We start from the raw sequence: 14469 nt of genomic DNA, 5'->3' as shown, positions 1-14469 counted from the left end.
AAGCAAGGAAGCAAAGAAAGAAAGAAGGATGGAAGGAAGAAAGCAAGGAAGGAAGGAAGGAGGGAGGGAGAAAGATAATGTATTTGGAATATAACAAGGATAACTGGAGTGTAGTTTGTTGGACAATTTGCAGGGATGGATGAATGTATGGATGGATGGGTGGTTGGAAATGACAGAGAGTTTCTAAATTCTGAGTGAAAAGTTAAGTCTTTACCTTCTAAGAAAGGAATGAAAGGATAAAAAGAATATGATTGAAAATCTATTCTACCCAATATAGCTCTCCTGCAAGGCATGACAGTCTTCAAAAAGAAAAATGCATCTTTTCTAAGTTAGAAATTTCTTTTTTTTGCTGTGCTTTTTTCCCCATAGATTTTATTATAATTAATAGAAGGGTTACATTATATTCACCAGATAGAAGGTGTATTACTTCACATACATTGATACCCTTTCTCATGTCTTAGTCCCCATTTCCCTTCCCCCACCCCTGCCCCTCTCATCTTGTTTTCCCCCCTTCCCTATCCGATTTCAAATAACCAAATATGCATATATCCAATATATCAGATAACAAAGTGAAATACTGTAACAATATGAGATAACCAAGGGACAGCAAAAGAGATGAGATAACATAGTATATTAAGGACAACAATCACTCAATATATGGCTTTTGTCTCTATATTCTGGAGGTCCTTTCATTTAGCGTCATACTATATGGCCTTATGTATCTAGATTGTGTTCTATTGTAAATCTCTGCTAGGAGAGCCCAAGGTTTCTACTGGTTATGACAAATAAAGGAAACCATTGAGCCTATGTTCCTAGACACAGGAAGAAATGCTCAACATCTCTGGCCATAAAAGAAATGCAAATCAAAACAACTCTAAGATTCCACCTCACTCCATTTAGAATGGCCATGATCAAGAAATCTACTAACAACAGATGCTGGAGGGGATGTGGCCAGGAGGGATCACTACTACACTGTTGGTGGGAGTGCAAACTCGTTCAACCACTATGGAAAGCAATGTGGCAGTTCCTCAAAAGACTAAACATAGAGCTCCCCTATGACCCAGCAATTCCACTACTTGGCATTTACCCAATCGTCCAGAAACAAGGACATACTAACTCCACTATCACAATGGTGTTCATTGCAGCACTATTTACCATAGCAAAGATATGGAACCAATGCAGATGTCCCTCAGTTGATGAGTGGATGGACAAGATGTGGTATTTATACACAGTGGAATTCTATGCTGCTGTCAGAAAGAATGACACTGCTGCATTTGTAAGGAAATGGAAAGACAGAAAAAATCTAAGTTAGAAATTTCCTCATATCGGGCCGGGAGTTTGGCCTAGTGGTTAAAGTGCTTGCCTAGCATGCACGAAGACCCGGGTTCGATTCCTCGGTACCACATACATAGAAAAAAGCCAGAAGTGGTGCTGAGGTTCAAGTGGTAGAGCCCTAGCCTTGAGAAAGTCCAAGGACAGTGCTCAGGCCCTGAGCTCAAGCCCAGGACTGGCAAAAAAAAAAAAAAAAAGAAATTAATTTCCTCATATCATCTTGACATTTGAGGGATAGAGTGAGTGGCCCTTTTGGGGTGGAGGCACCCCCTTTCATCTGACCACATCTGAAGCCTACACCTATAATCACACAGCTACAGCTCATACCCTTTTCCGTATAGTCAGAGGCAACACACACACACACACACGCGCGCGCGCGCGCGCGCACACACAAAGTTTATTGCTACTTTTTTCTTTGGTTGGTCATGGGGATTGAACTCTGTGCCTGGGCACTGTCCCTGAGCTCCTGAACTCAAGGCTCTAGGCTAGCACCCTATTCCTGAAGCCACAGCCCCACTTCCTGCTTTCTAGTGATTAATTGAAGATAAGAATCTCACATTCTTTAGTGCCTGGGCTGGCTTTGAGCCTCCATCCTCAGATCTCAGCCTCCTGAGTAGCTAAGATTACAGGTGTCAGCCACCACACCTGGCTTACTGCTACGTTTTGGTGATGGGAATCAAACAAAGGGCCTTCAGCATGCTGTGCATATGCTGTAGCACTGAGCTACAGCTCCAGCCCAGAAAGCAGACTTTTAGGAGAGCAGAGCTGTCAGTCAGTCGTGGGCTTTGGTGCCCAGTTTGAAAGCAGACATCCTAGAGCAGAGGAGTATCAAGTTCCCAGCACTGTGGGAGTGCATTTATGGTTTTGTCTCACAGTTAAGTCCTAAGTGTCAGTAGAGACAACATTAGAACAATGAAGCAATTAACAGTGTGCCTATCAAAACTGTTGCATACAGTGGTGGAAATTGTGCATTGCGTAAGCACCTCAAGTGATAGCTAAAATCCAGCCCATGCTCTCTACACCAAACCCTGCATCATGGCACCATGCCACAGAAGCCAAAAGCCAGAACACTATTCTTGCCATGCTATGTATCTTCAGGACTAAAATCCTTGTTCTACTTTTCACGAAGAGCCATTCTGTCAGGACAAAGTATTCTGATTACAGAGCAGACGAGGCAAGATGGTTCCAAGAGATCATCTGGCTCACTTCTTGCCTCCATAAAATAACTAAGCTTGTCCTATTGGTTGTCTGTGGCTGAGTAACAAATCTCCAGGAAGTTAGAGGCTTAAGGCAATATCCAAGGCTGTCACACAGTTCTGTACCAAGGAGTCCAATTAGATCTCAAATCAAGGTCTCCCAGGATTGAAACCAAAGTGTTGGTCAAGCTGAAATCTTAATGTGGAGATTCATAGGATTGAGGGATCTTTCAATTGGTGTTGGTGGAGCCCAGTTGCTAATGGCTATGGGTCTGATTCCATCTCATTGATGGTGGTCATCTGAGATCACTCTTGGCACAGGGTGTATAGGGGCCTTGGGGGGGCTGCCTGTGTTTCTTTTAGCAGAATGCCTTCCCATCTTCAAACTGAAAGCATCATGTTGGATCCCCTCCTGCTTTACCTCCTTCTGGCTTCCCCATTTTCTTAGTTTCTGTAATTCAATCACAGTCACCTGGATAATGTCCCTGTTTTCATTTTTCCGAGCCATGTCACTTGCCAGCCTATGTAAACCTATGGGATTCATCTCAGCATGTTTGCAGGTTACAAGGATTTAGACAGCATCTCAGCATCTCAAATTCTTCCTGCCATACCCTTCCTGTCTTTTAAAAGATGGTAGATCTTTCTCACTCCCCTATAATCATCTTTTTTCTAAGCCTTTTTTCCTCCAAAGCCTGTTTTGAGTAAGTACAACTCTGAACTTCTCTGGCCCCACAGAACTTCATCCCTAAGAAGGGAGATGAAAATAGCACCTACCTCATAGGTGATATTGAAAATTAAATAAGAAAGCATATGAAGAGAGAATAGCAATTTACCAGGCTTGTGCCTTCCTCATAGGTTTGTTCAGAGGACTAACTTAGTTAGTCTTTTTAATTATGAACTTAATAAGTAAATTATCTAGAACCATGCCCAGAAACAAGATAAACACTGTATAGATATGAAGAAGTCAATCAGAAATTGTAGTCTTTGTACCTCTCCTTACACCCATGCTGGAGTCCTACAATACCTCTTTCAAAGTGTAATGTCAAAATTCACCCAATTTCCCCAGCCTTCAGCTGAAATGTTAGGCTTTGACGCCAATCTCTTGCCCCTGGCTGACAGGAGCAGTGTATTTTCTTCCCCTAAGGTTTTTGTGGTTGTTGTTGTTTGTTATATGAGACAGAATTTAATTGCATAGCCCAGGCTGGCCCTGGAAGTCACAGCCTCCAGGATGCTGGAATTGTAAGTGTACAGCACTCTGCCTGGCTCTTCTGCTAGGTTTTTTTCTTATAATCATTATTTAATTTGTCTTTTATTAAAAAATAAATTTCAAAGAGTAAAATGATATAGTGGCAAAATAATTTCAAATTAAATTTTCCTACTTAAAACTTCACATAAAGAGCTATATTTTATAATGAGGAAGACTAAAAATACCTTATTGCAATTAATGATGTCTTTAAATAAAGATAATATAAATCTACATACAATCTTCTTGGGAATTAAAACATGACATACAAGTGTAACATACATGAAGTCCTGCAGGTGAACACTGGTCACAGAGAGGCCATTAGGAGAGACTCAGTCTTAGAAACATTGGTGATGCAGCATTCTTGATAAGTGAAAAAATACACAGAGGAGACACAAAACAAAATATACTTATAACTTTCATCATGTTAAAAACAATCACATTGAAAAAATATACAGATAAAAATGTCATAGATGACATAAGAAAATAGTGTGCATGTATATATATTGGACATATGTATATACATTAATCTACAATATTTATCACTGTTGATACATATATTTTTGGAACAGCTCAGGTGTTGCTTTCATAAACTAAATTGTACAGCTTTGTTTATGTCGAGTCACAGAATCATACTTTAAAAGTGGAATGAATAACCTCAGCTACATTTTTATATACATTTATTTCTCTGCGTCCATATGATCTAAATCAAGAGCCCAGTTATTTTTACCAGGAGTCTGTTTGGTTTCAGTGTAATGCTTATAGTTTTTTATTTGCTACAAGATTTTTTATTGTAATTAATAGAATTAATTACAATCATTGCTACCCCTTCTCATATTTTTGTCCCCAGTTCCCTCCCCCAGTGTTTATAGTTTTAATAGTTATCTGTTTTGTCATTTAATAAAATAACTACCAAGTTGATTAATATCACATTAGACTCACTATATAAAAAACATAGTCACATTCACTAGCTAAACAAATTTTACTTTCATTTTAAGACACATTTTTGTACCTCAAAAGCTTAAAGCCCCAACTTGCACTAGGAAGAACCACCGATGTTATGATTCTCTGCTTTCTTTGTTATCCAAATATGAGCAAGGTCATGTTGAAAACAAGCACTCCAATTACATGCAATGTCATTCTCTCTTGATAACTGTAGTGTACTGACTATTCTTTTACTGATTTATTTACTTATGTTTGCCAGTACTGGGTTGAACTCAGCCTCATGCTCTCACTTCACTTTCTGCTCTAGGCCGGTTCTCCACCACTTGATCTCCATATCTCTACTTCCAGCCTTTTGCTGGGTAACTGGAGGTAAGAGTCTCCATGGACTTTTCTGCCGGGCTGGTTTCAAACTGCAGTCCTGGTATCTCAGCCTCCTAAGTAGCAAGGGATTTCAGGCATAAGCTACTGACATCCTGGTAAATAGCCCTTATTGTTTTTTTAAACACAAACTTGAATTTTCTCACTAAAAGAGAACAAGATTCAAAGGAGTTTCTGCTAGGTTTTTAATATACTCTGAAAGACAAGCTCCCTGATTCCCGTCCCATGGACCTTACACAAGACAGACAGCTAGTAAACAAGTAACTAACACTTCAGGCTGTGATCTGTGCATTGAAAGGTACAGAGAAATGTGCAGGACCGTGGGGTGGGGAAGATCATGGTCTCAGGTATTCAGGGAAGGCTTCCCCAAGAGGTGATGGGGAGGAGACCTAAAGGATAAGGTCTGCGTGAAGATTGTTGCAGACAAAGGGAACAGTAAGGAGAAGAATGAGTGGGAAAGAACCTGATTTGAGATGGAGGGAGACCAGTGGGTCTGGAAGACAGAAAGAAGAGTAGGTGATGTGTAAGATCTGAAGTTAATATACAAGGCTCCTGCAAACTCCTCTGGGCCATGGTAAAGGCTTCTCACTTATTCCAACTACACAGGTATGACAGAACCTGAATTGTATTTTTTTTTTGAGGGACAAAGAATCTCTCTCTATAGTCAAGGCTGGGCTCAAACGTTTCATACAACTTCCTTAGCTCCTGAGTGCTGAGATTACAGGCAAGCCATACCATGCCTGACTGGACTGCACTTTTAATCCATGACACTGACTGTAATGTGGAAAAGGGGCTAAAAGAAGGGAGTGAAGGCAGCGACAGGGAAGCCTCAGGAAGCTGCACGAGGCGGTACTTTGGTCTTGAGGGAAAAGCAGTGGTCAGGGTGTTAGCGGCAGGGCAGGGGCTGGGGCAGAAAGGTGAAGAAATGAGGGAATCTAAGAGTGATCTCGGGTTTGGGGCTTGGTCATTTGGTATCCATCAACTAAAATGGGAAACAGTTTGAGGAATAGGTTTGGAAAGAGAACTCAAAACTGACTGGTGGCTCTTCTAAATTTAAATGTTCTGTGGCCTTGTTTGTGAATTGAAAAGTGGGAAATTTCTCAGCTTTCAAAAGCTGGAAAGGAATTCTCTAGCCTCCAGACTTGGTAGCACCTCCATCCTTCTCCGTAAATGATCTCAGCTGGGGAACCCCGCCCTCCTTTCCTCTCACCCCCACCCTCCAGACATTGCTTCCCGACCAGGCAACTTGAATTCCTCTTGCTGTTTTACTTACTGCCTGTCCTCACTTCTCTTCAGCTCAACTAAGACACATCTAAGATACAACTAATGGCATCTCTGGTCACTAAACATCAAAGCAAGCACGGGTCCTACCCAGCTCATCACTGACAGATGCAGAGGCTGAATTTTGAGAGAAGTGAGGGTGCCCTTCACTGCTCTTTTTAGCCCTCTGAGACCCTCTAATAACCCCCTTGGGAAACAAGCATCCTGTTTTTTTCCTAACCCTCTTTGACCTGACTTCTATTTCCCTGTACTATTTATTGATTTCCCTTTATTTTCTGATTTAATAGCTAGAGATGATAAGAGTCCCTTCCATATTACTCTATAATGGCCACACTGAGGTCATTATTACACTCAATAATAATAGTGGCTATTTATTCAACACTCAGTAAAGAAAACACACATCTCACCAAGTGCTTCTCATGTGTGGAAAGCATGTATCTCCTTTAAGCACACTGAGAGGTCCTGTTATTGTCCCATTTTATGCATGAGGCTGGGAAGATTTTTGTGAACCCCATGGCCACACAGACAGTGTGGAGACCAAGGAGAGATTTCAAACACAAGTCACCAGACTCCCCCACCCTCTCCAGGAAGGAAGGCTTCAGTGCACTGGCTTTCAGAAGTTGCCCAGACCTACCTTCAGTGGGGGCTAGCCAGGTTTTTCAATGACTGAGCTGGAGATAGAGGGATGATGATTTATAGTCTTGGTCCTTAGAAGCAGTTGGTGCAGGTATTACGAACCGTATTTCATTCATTTTAGGAGCCATGGAACCAGGCCTGGTTCTGTGAGCTCTTCAGAGTAAACTGCAGAGGCACTGTAACCACCTCGCCCTAGCGCTGGGTGTGACTTGCAGGAGTTCAGGAGAGCAGAGAGGTCATCCTAAATTAGAGTGTATATTCCAAAAAAAAAAAAAAAAGAGCTAAGCCGGGTGCCAATGGTTATCATCTAGAATCCTAACTATTCAGGAAGCTGAGATCTGAGGATCGTAGTTCAAAGCCAGCCCAGACAGCAAAGTGCTTGAGACTCTTATCTCCAATTAATCATAGGAAAAAAAAAAGCTGGAAGTGGTGCTGTGGCTCAAGTAGTAGAGTGCATGTCCAAGCCCAGAGTCCAGCTCCAGGACTGGCAAAAAACAAACAAACAAAGCAAAACAAAACCCCTGAAGATGTGTATAGGCAAAGATGGGGCCTCCTGGCAGGTGGGAAGTGGAGATGTGCATGGACGTAGACCAGGGATCCCGGGGAAGCTCTTCCTCCCCACAGCTCTAAGCCACTCTATCAGCCATGCTGCACTTGGCAGCAAGCGCTCCTCAGCAGCATCTGCAGAGAGGCCCAACTCTATCTGTTTTCAAAGCATCTGAGGATGGAGAAAGGGAGGAGGAGAAGGAGGAGGAGGAGGAATAAGAACAAACAACAGGAAGAAGGGTGTATTTACCAAACAGTATTTTTAAACATACAAAGCCATTACTTGTACACATTATTGTAGGGCTTAGATGAGTGAGAACATGTTCTCACCAGTGCAACTCTATGGCAAGCAGACAGCTGCAGACACGTGTTTAGAGATTGTATCTTTGAGGTTTCCTGTGAATTGTGTGTGTCTGAGGGGTTTTTTTGTTTGTTTGTTGCCTTCTGTTTCTGCTCCAGGAATTGAGCCCTTTTGGTTCTGGAGATTGTTACTGGCATACAGAAAGGACAAAATGATATTTCTGGAGAAGATTCCACAGCCTTTTTACACCTTCATTCCTGATCTTACTATAACATAAGCATCCAAGTCAACATCAGCTGATTTTGTAATTTTTTAAGACGCTTTTTCTTATCCAAACAACAAGAGGCATAAAGAAGCCAGGCTCATTGCCTAAACCTTTATCTCTATATAGTAATCCTCTCCATGAACAGTTTTAGAGGGGACTCTAGGGAGAGGCAGGGAGGAGAAGGTAAAAGGAATTGCCTGGGAAATGCAGATATTACCAAAGCACAGGATACTCATGTATGGAAATGTCACAGTAAGACCCATTAATATGTACAATTAATATGCACTAGTAATTATAATATTAAAATGGGGAATGGACACTTTCAGCTCACTACAATATCCATAGTCAGGAAATACTAAATGGAAAACTCCAGAAATAAACTATGTGTGAATTGTAAATGTCTATTATCACAGCAGATTGTTATAATTGTTCTATTTTATTATTATGTGTTGTTAATCTCTTATTGTACATACATAGGTATGTATGGGAGTGGAGAATCATAGTATATACCAGGCTCAGTACTGTCTATGGTTTTAGTGTCCACAAAGCTCTTAGAACATATCTCCAGAAAAGAGGAGGATTGTGTTTTATTTATTTGATTGTCCTGGGATGGTGCAAGCATTATTTGTTCTGCTTGTGAAATTGTTTGTCCAAGATCACAAAGCATATACAGAACTAGAACCTAGAGCCTTTATTTGTATAGCCCAATTTCTCTCCAGCTTTCAGGTATGGTGTGCCATCAAGCCACATGAAGTCCTAGAAGAAGAGCCAGTAGAGGCTGAAAAGAGGGGTGTGGGGCAGCCACCCTCCTCCATACTCCTGTGATGTGAGGGGAGACTTGGACTTTTTATTGGTTGTTGTTTTTTGTTTATTCGTTTTTCTGTTCCTGTTTCTTCTCCTGGCTGGCTCACCCCCACTCTGCTCTTTGTTTATGATACTTATTTTTTCCATCCACAGCAAAACAATTCCCATCAAGGTAATTGGTGATGAGGCGTATGAGAAAAACAAGAATTACTTCATTGAGATGATGGGCCCCCGCATGGTGGATATGAGTTTTCAGAAAGGTGTAGTACCCTGTCCTCCACACTAACATTAACATCCTTCTTTTCTCTTCCGTTTCTTCCTTTATCAAAATCTCTTCCTCTTGCTTTCCACCTTTCTGATTGATTGATTGATTCCCTTGTCTCTCCTTCTCACTGGTTTTCACTTCTCCCTCTCCCTTCTCCTCTCTGTGCTCCTCAATCTGTCCTAACACCAGCCAACCTGTCACATGGTAACTATAAGAGGACTGGTCAAGAATCAATCAAAATGTTGAAGAATGCTCATGAACCAATCAAAATGTTTCTGGAATAAAAAATGAGAGAGAGAGAGAGAGAGAGAGAGAGAGAGAGAGAGAGAGAGAGAGAGAGAGAGAGAGAGAGAGAGAGAGAGAGAGGGAGAGAGAGACAGCGCCTCCAGCTTCTCCTGGATGTCTTAGTGCAGAGGAAAGATCACCAGGCAAGAGATAGCATGAGGAGGAAACAGGCTTTCAGCACAGATTCCCACAGAGCAGCTATTCTTAAGGCTAATCTTATTGGTCCAGGAAGTTGGAGAATCAATGTATGTGGATTGTGGTTCATCCTACTGCCCAAAATAGCCCTTTGGAGCTATCTTATCTGTCACAATCCTAATATCAAGGCTTATTTCTTTCCCTGACCTTCTCAGAGCTGAAAGTACAGGGTTACATTCCAGATGTTAGTCAAAGACCTGCCTGCCTTACTCTGCTTTCCCTTTTAAGAGCTGCTAGGGGTAAGCAACAGAGAGATAGAAAAAGTTACTGACAGAGAGAAGTCCAGTCTGAGAGGAGGCTTCCCCTGCAAGTATACGGCATTTTTCAGAGTGAAAAGTCACTTCAGAGTTAAGTGACCTCGCTTATCCCAAAGTCTCCACTGTGCAAATTGGGGAATTTGTTCCTAGACACTGGATAGACCATCCTGAGGAGAGGGAGCTGCCAGTTGGTTGGCCCAGCTGCCCTCATATCCCTCTAGGCCAGAACGATGGGTATGGAGCCTCATTCCCCATCGCTCACTATAGTCCCTGCTGCAGAAGCAGGCCCACACCTTGTACACAGCCCATGGTCACAAATCTACGACCAAAAGACAAATTTCCTCACGAATGTGTCAACTGTCAGTGTTCTTCTCCCTTATCCACTGAGAGGATATGGAAAAATATTCCCCAAAGGATGCAAAAAGTGACCAAAATCACACACACACACACACACACACACACACACACACACACACACACGCTCAAAATGTACCACAATCTTGTGCACAACAAAGCAGTTCAGATCAGTTTGCTACATTGCTAGAAGCAAAGCAAAGCATGTTTCCCTAATATCATAAGAATCTCAGAGTATCTGAATATACATAGGCCATCATTCATTCATTCATTCATTCACTCTTTGCCCTTTGACAGCATTTAGAGCTCAGGCCCTCTTCTGTTCCTTTGCTGTCACCCCCAAAATAAACAGAATGCCAATGCTAGCTGACTCATGAATGGACCTGCTTGCTTCCACTGGAGCTCCGTGAGGGACTAGAAGCCACACAAAAGAACCAGGCTCACATCGCAGTCTCAAGCCAGTTGTTGGAGGGGAGTGCCTTTCAAAAAGTATTCTGTGGTGCATTATTTATAAGAGACTCTATGCTACATTATGATACAAAGAGATGAGAAGAAACTTCCAACCCCTTAAGATTAATCAGCATGTAGGAGGTTAACATAGGGATATAGCATCCCTTTCTCACAAGGATTGGCTGGGTAAGGGATTCCTGTATCCTACTTACTTTGGTCCCTACTACTCACTAGGAGATAAAAAATGAGCAAGGTAATAGAATTTGCCTCTCTCCACCCCACCCCCTCTCTTTTTCTCATTTTCCTTCCTCATAACTATTTTCCTTTGAAAGCTTTCCAAGGCTTATGTGAGAAGTGGGCACAGACACAAAGAAAGGGCACCATTTTGGATTCCATGGATATATTTGTTGTGGAAAGGCTCTAGGTCATTTCTAGTGAGCAGGTTGTTTACCTGTTGGCCAAAGAAATGCCACTGTTACCATGTGACACCCAATGGAATGTGCTGCCCAACTCATTCCCTACTAACCTTGGCAGGATCTAAAACAACTCCTCCCCACCATCACCCAATCAGCCAGATCTGCCTTTATTACCTTCCTGTCCTCCTTTCCTTTGCCAACCTGTCCTTGGATCCTGGTTCCCTTTCCCTCTCACTCCTAAGAATTGTGACCAAGGAGATAAGAAAAGCTAAGGCCATTTTTTTAAAGTATGAGAACAACAGAATCCACCATAGTCCTGTCAAAGAGCACGGTGCTGGGACGGGGTTGCATGTGCCGAGTGATGGGGTGATTGTAAAGGCTGCGCTCCAGACCGTCCATCAACCTGCCCACCCAGTCGACACATTCTCTCTCTCTTGTTGTCCCTACAGGAAAACCATAAGGGTTAAAATAGTAGATGAGGAGGAATACGAAAGGCAAGAGAATTTCTTCATTGCCCTTGGTGAACCGAAATGGATGGAACGTGGAATATCAGGTGTGAGATTCTTTCAAAACAAAACAATAACAAAAAAAAAGAAAGAAAAAACCTTAAGGAAACTGGAAAACAAATTTTATAAAAAGCAAAGGCAACTCTATTTTTTTCTCTCCCTCCCCTTCCCTTTTCTTCCTTTTCTCCTTTCAACGAATAGACTTTTTAAAATATATTTTTCCCTCCTGTATTCTCGCTCTCACCCTGTTTCGGTGTCATCTCTGCCTTCTTAGTCATAATTTATTTCTAAATTCCTCCTTTCCCGCCTTCTGGACAACATTGCAGCCTCAACTCTCCATTTTCCTAATGAGTTACTTCCTGTCGAATGCTACAATTATGCAGTTACCCAATTGCCACAGTTTTCCCAACCCACCACCCCCATACTGTGTAGCCTGTAACTGTAAAATGTCCTTGGTGGCTGGGGAGGAGAAAATACAAGAAAGAAACATGACCTCTTGCATGTCTGTGCCTCTGCCCTGCCCTTATCCTGCTACCCTCACTCTTCCAGCAGAGACTCACTATGGGAAGGGAGGGCCGGGGTGGGGTTGGGGGCCTCTAGTGTCATGATGCTCTGCCTGTTTTCTGCTGCATTCCTCAACCTGAATGCTTGGCAGGCTATTTGCTTACAGAGTAGCCTTATAGGCCCGCTGCCCTTCATGGAGGTAAGTGCACTATGTAGTTATTTCCCAGCTGAGTGTTGAGTAGACGATGGTGTGAGATGTTAACACCAAGTGTCAGAGTCCGTGGCTTCTGAGAGCATCAGAGCTGGCTCCTGAGGCAGTCCTGAAGCCAGAAATCCTGAACCATTCTTCCTCTACCTGGCACCTTATCCACCCTCTCCTACCATTTTTTGGTAGTCCCTATTCAGATCAGTTTAGGCTAATGCCACCTCTACATCAGAAAGTCTGCAGGAGGAAGGAAATTGCCAAGGGAAGGAGCTCTGAAGTAGTGGGTTGGTGCTGCTGATCCTGGAGAGACAGCTCTTGAAGATGGCTGATAGATAGTCCATGGACCACCCGCCTTTGTTTGGCATCTGCAAGTGAGGCTATTGCTCATATTCCAAGATACTATAGAATGGCATACCAGAGCAGTGGCCCCTCCTCTTCTTCCCTCACTACCTGCCATGGGTTCATCCCATTGGGTTCATCTCAATATCTGCCATAGATTCATCCCTAAAATGCTGGTGATGTTGCAACCAGGGTAGATATAAGGATATAAGGAAAGATTTTCTATTTCTTCTCAAAGAAAATGATTGACAGCCACGAGTGTGAAAGGGCTAGAGGAATAGATATGGGAATGAGTAAGAATGCCTTTGGGGAAGACCATCAGGTTTTCCTTCCGGAGAGACACACTTGCAAAGAATGGAGCAATGAAATCCACTTGTTTGCCCAAAATGAGTGATCAGCCTGCAACTACTTCATAGTCACATGACAGGGAGCAGTGGAAAGCCAACAAGGGAAGAGATTCAGCAACAACATCTCCAGAGCTCCTTTACGGGTCTCTCAGACTTGATTGTCCATCCTCCTCCTCCGCTGGGTTCTGTCTATGGGTATTTTCTGTACTGCTGGTTTGGACACATCTGCACATGCTCTAGGGGGAGAATTCCTCTCCATCTGCATTGTCCACATTCTTCTTCACCAAAAGAGATGTTGCCATCAACCTGACTACTGGAGAATGCCAGAAGAAGGTCGCTCACATTGTTGCTTCTCACATTGTATTGCAGCCAATAGAAGTTTCCTCCATACCTGCCCTACTTCATTCCCACCTCTGTTGTGCATGTATTCTGCATCTTCAGAATTGGTTGGAATTATAAGCTACCACAACAGCTGTTGGAGACTACTGTCACCAATTTCTACCATTCCCAACTACTTAGGTGCAAATGAAAGCATTGTGAAAGGCAGTGTAAGGAGCTGGAAGGATGGCAGAGACTCCAAACAGGAGGAAGAATTAGAGGTCCATGTATGTCTTTATTCTACCAACAAAGAGGCTATTAAAATCTCCTCCTAATTGCAAGACATAGAATGGCCTAAAGTGAGCCTTATGCTCTTCAAAAAACTTGACTTTGCTAGATGCAAGTGGCTCATGCCTGTAATCCTAACTACTCAGGAGGCTGGAGTGTGAGGATCACAGTTTGAAGCTAGCATGGGTAGGAAAGTCCATGAGATTTTTTATCTTCAGTTAACCATCAAAAAGCCAAAAGTAGAACTATGGCTCAACTGGATGAGTGTTAGCCTTGAGCAAAAAAATCTCCAGGCCCTGAGTTCAAGCCCCAGGACCAGCTCAAGGAAAAAAGAAAAAAATAAGTAAAAGAAAGGAAAGAAACCTGATTAAATGCAAATGTCTGTCGTTACTCCCCATTTGAGGATACCTTCCTGTTTGTGCTGGATTCTCAGTCCAAGGAGATTGCAGAAGACTCCCAGTGGAGTTCCAATCCAGGGAATGGAATAGGTAAGAAGACAAAGACTTCAGCAAGCTCATATGGAAGATGCCCAGATGGAAGCTGCCAATAAGAAAGCTTTCACTCACCCAGTCTCCTGCTCTATAATCTAGGGGGTAATTTTCAGATTCTCCAGTTCTTCTCAGATACTGACATGGGACCATAGGGTGAAAGGTCATAAACCCTGATTGTCTAGACTCAGAATCAAATGAAAACCATTATTGATTTGCAGAATTCCCTGATGCTCTCAGAGTGAGAGATGGCACAGTGGAAATTGCTTTTCATTATCACTGCTACATAGGAGCGTCTTAGGCATTCAGAATGATGTGGTCTCTG

The 14469-nt window shown here is 42.6% G+C and overlaps 1 protein-coding gene across 4 annotated transcripts in view; it reads left to right on the top strand.

Annotated features, from left to right (window-relative positions):
• Positions 1–14469, top strand: part of Slc8a3 (solute carrier family 8 member A3) — a 136365-nt gene that overhangs the window by 108099 nt on the left and 13797 nt on the right. For all 4 annotated transcript variants that reach the window (XM_090344381.1, XM_090344380.1, XM_090344379.1 and 1 more), the window contains exon 3: positions 11599–11702. In XM_090344381.1, coding sequence (XP_090200507.1) covers positions 11599–11702 — 104 coding nt within the window. The remainder of the gene's footprint in view (positions 1–11598; positions 11703–14469) is intronic.

The sequence above is a fragment of the Megascapheus bottae genome, chromosome 14 (genome assembly GCF_031878675.1).
Source record: "Megascapheus bottae isolate mThoBot1 chromosome 14, mThoBot2.hap1, whole genome shotgun sequence".
Lineage (NCBI taxonomy): Eukaryota > Metazoa > Chordata > Mammalia > Rodentia > Geomyidae > Megascapheus > Megascapheus bottae.
Note: the sequence above shows the minus strand (reverse complement) of the source record. Positions and strands in the feature narration are given on the sequence as shown.